At 49.0% G+C, this 5000-nt stretch overlaps 1 protein-coding gene across 1 annotated transcript in view; it reads right to left on the bottom strand.

The window, feature by feature from the left end:
• march4l (membrane-associated ring finger (C3HC4) 4, like) overlaps positions 1-2239 on the bottom strand; it is a 15054-nt gene extending 12815 nt beyond the window's left edge. Inside the window, exon 1 of the mRNA XM_035534779.1 lies at positions 1653-2239. Coding sequence (XP_035390672.1) covers positions 1653-2111 — 459 coding nt within the window. The 5' untranslated portion in view covers positions 2112-2239. The remainder of the gene's footprint in view (positions 1-1652) is intronic.
• Positions 2240-5000: the final 2761 nt, after the last annotated feature.

Genomic DNA, 5000 nt, shown 5'->3' with positions numbered 1-5000 from the left:
GAATAAAATGACAGAATCACGTTTGAAATATCCGTTCAGCTACTCCAAAGGGAATAAGACTTTGTTGACTTTGACAGTGGGGGGTGGGGTGCACAGCCTCATAAGTTATATGAGTAGTGAGAGCAGGAATTATTGGGGGGGAGCCGCGACCCCCCCCCCCCCAAAAAAACCAAACAAACAAAAAAAAACAAACAAAAAAACAAACTACACCTATGGTTGCCTGACACTACCGACCTACACTCTGTACACGACATTTAGAGTACTGATTCTGGGTCAGCTTCCTTTTATCTACAAGACTGTACTCATTAGAGTAAAATGAGGGTTTTCATCAGGGACGCGCTGGTGTTTAAATTACCACCTCAATCAGGAATAGCAGTTGGCTAAATTCAACAGAAATACTAACATTGCTAATAGTGAATCATAGCCGGTACGGTCAGCGAGCGTCACGCGGCACAGCGCGCGCTAACAGGCTTCCTAACTAGTTTTTACGCACGCTGGCACTTTCTCGCACGCAGCATTCACGTAATTCCTCGCTTTGAGTGTGTACTGTAGGATTTAATATGCCGCGGTAGTCAGTGACAAGGCCCGTTAAAACAAGCTGGGCACGTTTCTGCTGGAGAGTGCTTAATATCATGTCCAACGACACGGTGGACTAATTAATCAACACGACGGGACCGAAATTATGCAGACGTGATTGCTTCCCGCGAGCGAGGTCTGGAAGGAAAAAAAAAATCCATCTCTTTATTAAAGGATATTCGGCCATCTCTCTCTCTCCCCATCGCGCTGCACTTCGCCTGTTTTCTCTCTCTAATTAAAACAAGTTCTCCCTCCGCAGTCTTTCTCGGGGCCATAGGTGAACGAGAAAAGACGAGAGATAGAAAATCACCATTCCTGTTCTCGGGCACGTAGCTGCTCCTGCGCGCTTCATGCCACAAGAGAACACACGCACACGCACAAACACGCACGCATGCACGCACAACTTCAGCCAGACTCCTCACAGACCCGTCTGCTTCCTGTATCACTCTCATTACGGACAGAGAGCCATCTACACTGATGGATAGGCGGGTGGGGTCGGGGCGGCGGAGCAGAGCTTGTAAAGCTGCAGCAAGGCCAAACAACGGAACCACTCAGCGTCCAGAGCATGTTTACGCGTAGCCTCCGAGAGAGATGCCGCACTAAGGGACAGCCAGCACTGAAGTGGGAGTGCATTCATACCGAGGGAAGGCTTCCTCTGACAGAGCGGAAGTCGAGGCAGAGCGTGGAGGATAAATGACATTATCGTCTGACACGCACGCCTCGAAGGCCGCTGAGTTAACCTTTAAGTAATGGGATCGGCGATCCGTCAGCGCGCTGCTGCGCTCGCAGACACGTGCCACTATCATAAAACCACTGAGGCGAAGGAACTCGGGTTAATCGTCAGTCGTGCGCCACACCATCCAGAGGAAAATTATATTCTGCATGTCGAATTTGACACGATTATCCAGACGTCTGTTACCATAAGATACCTTAGATGACAGACCACTTATGGAATATTATACCAGAAGGTCGCGTAGCTTATGTTCCTGTGAACACCTGTTACAGGTGGCATGATCTACTGTTACATACAGGGGCTTCCGGCCTGTGTGTTACCTGTACCTTTGGGGCCCGCTTACCTGCTCCGGTCCCTGAAAACATATCCTGCAGAGAGGCGTCCTCACGCCGCTGTCTGTGCAGCTGTTCAGCGACAGCCTCTCGTCGAACTTCTCCTTCGAACAGTCCTCGGACGAGCTGCATCCGTCCAGACTCCTCGGCGCCCAGTCTTCAGACTCCCTCCCCTCGCTAGCCTCCCCTGGCGGCGGCGACGCTGCGCTCCGACCCGCTGGTTGGTGGTGTCCGTTTGCTAGAGATCCGTTGGTCCCGGCGGCGCTGCTCGTCGCATTTCCTTCCGTGTTTAGTCCGTTCATGGGTGTGAAAGCGGGCGGCGGTGCCGACGGTGTCGGTGGCCTGAGCAGGAAAACCTTCAGGTCACTGAACAAGACGCGACAGCGGCTTTTCTGTTTGCCCTGGCGGTGCAGCATCGGTCTACCCAACAATCCCCAGCACCATACAATGACACCGACAGTCAACAACATGTGCCCGTTTTATTAACGTTGAACGGCGTGCGTGGATCAGACCTAAACGTTACAACTACCGCGAACTTCGGCCGGTGTCATAGAGTCGCCTAACGGAAAGAGGTGAGAACAACTTACTGCAACCAAGATATCACTGGGGGGTGGGGGGGGTGGGTGGGTGTGTACGACCCTGGCAGCTCCCTCAGAGGATTATAAACCAGTGGCAAACCACTTAAACCACAGTTGGGCTTGTTAACGAACATAAGTCACAAATGTTTATTTTCGACACGCGTTCCGTGTTCCGGAGACAATGGCTTCCGCTACAACGTCAGAGCGCAGCGGCTCGTGCCAAGATCTTAGTTATACTGTTGCAATTGACAAGCCATCCATGTACACCGACCGCATGCAGACACCTTTACATGCATCAGTGTCTGTCAGGTACAATAGACTAATTATCTACGGACACAGAACAGTTGCGAGAGTCTACGATATGGCACACGATATTAACGCATCTTTCGCCTGAGCCTGCCCGACAAACACAGATCCCTTTCGGCGTTTTGTCAGTTTTAAAATATCCACAGTAGAATCTCAGGGAAAATGCCTGACTTCGCTATAGTGTGTCACTGACAAAGAGAATCTATTTTCACTGGTCGGTGCCGTTGGCATTCGCAGAACAGAACAGTGTCGAAAGACATCAGATCTAGACCGCTGGAAAAATGAGGAGGAAAACCAGATTCTTTAACGAACTAAACACGCGACAGGAAGGCAGCGTAGGACATAAGTAAACAAAATGCAATCAGATTTCGATTTGTAATTTTCCAAATTCATATTCCATTCAAACGTTGCCCGTATTTTGAAGGCGACACAGATACCGCTGACTAGAGTAGAATTGTGTTAACGGTGTCCAGTTTGGTGTCACCAGCAAGCAAAGTGTCTCGCGGGAAACGAAATCCTTGGCTACTATTGTCGTGTACGGCGCCCGTCGGAGAATTTTGCATTCCACGGGTCATCTGGAGGTATAGGTCCTTATCGATCACAACCGATCCGTCGCCCGTGGCTGCGCTTCATCGTAGAGGTATCTCCTTAAACGCCCTGCCCTTATGACACGATTCCAGAGGCAGTTTGTAACGTAGACCCATACGGTCCGAAACATTTTAAGAACCGATCGAAGCAATTCTGAAGGCGACGTGCGCTGTCGGAGGCAGGAGATGTCACACTTTATTCCACGCGTCGTTTCGTCATAGCATCCCTTCCTCTTCGCGTCCTGAAACCTGCACGCTATGGTCCCTTCCGTTCAAACGTAGTGGTTGGTCAAAAACTCGGGGGAAAAAAAGATCGCTATCACGGACGTCTAACGCGACAAAGGCAATGGATCGATTCGTGCGAGGCGATCAGAACAAGCGATGTTTACCCCAGTCAGCGACACAGAAGGAGGGCAGTCGTGTTTGCTGCGGTTTCAGCACCACGACGCCTGGGACAGCTCCCAGGCGCGGGCCCGTGTCTCCGTGCGAGAGTGATGCAAGCGTATAAGGGGGCGAGTGCACGGACAACGCGACGATTTGTTTGTCGTGTTCTTACATTTGGAGCCATCCAAAGAATTAATAATTGCCGTTGTCCTCCCACCTCAAAAACTTAATATGTAGATTCAACAAGAACTTTGCAAGTAACATTCCCCCCCCCCCCCCCCCCCAGTTTGAGGCTGCATGTCAAATTGCACATTCACCTATATTTCTTGTCGTTCCTTTACGCTAAAGACTATCCTTTCATGACTCATCGTTGTTGAACAGCCGCGGTTTCCTTGATCAATAATTAATCAATGGTGCCATGCACCATGTTGTATCCCAGGCCAGCAATGATGAGTTCACGTCACCCACACAATGTCCTAAAACCCACTGAACTCTGCAAAGAATCAGCTAAAAATAGCCCGAGTCTTCTACTTTCACACTCCCTGCTCCAAACACGTGCAGTATGGCTTTTGATACCTACAGTATGAGAAAACAGGCGTGATAAAGTGCGTCTCTGCTGAACTGTGGTCAGTTTAAGGCCTATAGGTCCATGGTTGAATTTGTGCTAAAAGGTCAAGAACACTGCTCGAGAATCAGTGTTAGGGAGTTTATAAAGAAAACAAAACAAGGCAGCCCTGGACCTTTTACAACATCATAACTAATGATGATTTACCTAGACAAAAACCAGCAGCCAATTTATTCCATCCAGTGCAAAGCACCACATACTGGTGAAAATCTCCCCGTGTTTAACTGACGCCCACACTGGTGGATTAACTCTTGGTGTTCTTTTGTGTCCAGCTGAACTTGCAGGAACACTGTAAGTGTTAATTCAACACTGGGTTTGCGCCGTGTTTAATTCCCTTCTATGGAAGGACTGTCCAGCTCTCCTCTTGGAGATCTCATCCTCCTCTATGCCTCTGTAGGATCTCGTGTTGAAACATCTGTTCCCAGATCTGCTGGTAAGTATTCCTGTTCCAACAGTGTCCCCACAATGACCTGTACTGCAGACTGGTCACTGGTAAGATGGACTTGAAAACATATTTAGTAGTATATATAGAAAAGTTCGATTTTTGACATGAACCGAAATCAGCTCACTGAGTGAATAAGTCTTCTCTGTGTTGCTATGCATAGTATAGTTCAAAGCTCTTACTTTCTGTTGTCCTTTTCACTGGCGAGAGACAAGTGAGGTAATTCTGAAAATGTCACTTGAGGTGAAAACCCACAATCAGTGTGAGGATCATGGGAATGTGTGAAGCATTTGTACAACAAGCATGACGATGCTCCTCTGACTTGTTTACAAGGCACTAACCAAGTTAGAAAGAAGGGCACCTTCAGTAGAGGAGATGCTTGTCTGCTGCTAATGCTCCCCTACAGACTGGCCTCTGTCTCTCATTGGCTGCGTGTC

This window comes from Electrophorus electricus, chromosome 16 (assembly GCF_013358815.1).
Source record: "Electrophorus electricus isolate fEleEle1 chromosome 16, fEleEle1.pri, whole genome shotgun sequence".
NCBI lineage: Eukaryota > Metazoa > Chordata > Actinopteri > Gymnotiformes > Gymnotidae > Electrophorus > Electrophorus electricus.
The sequence above is the reverse complement of the archived record's forward strand: the minus strand, read 5'-3'. Positions and strand labels throughout refer to the sequence as shown.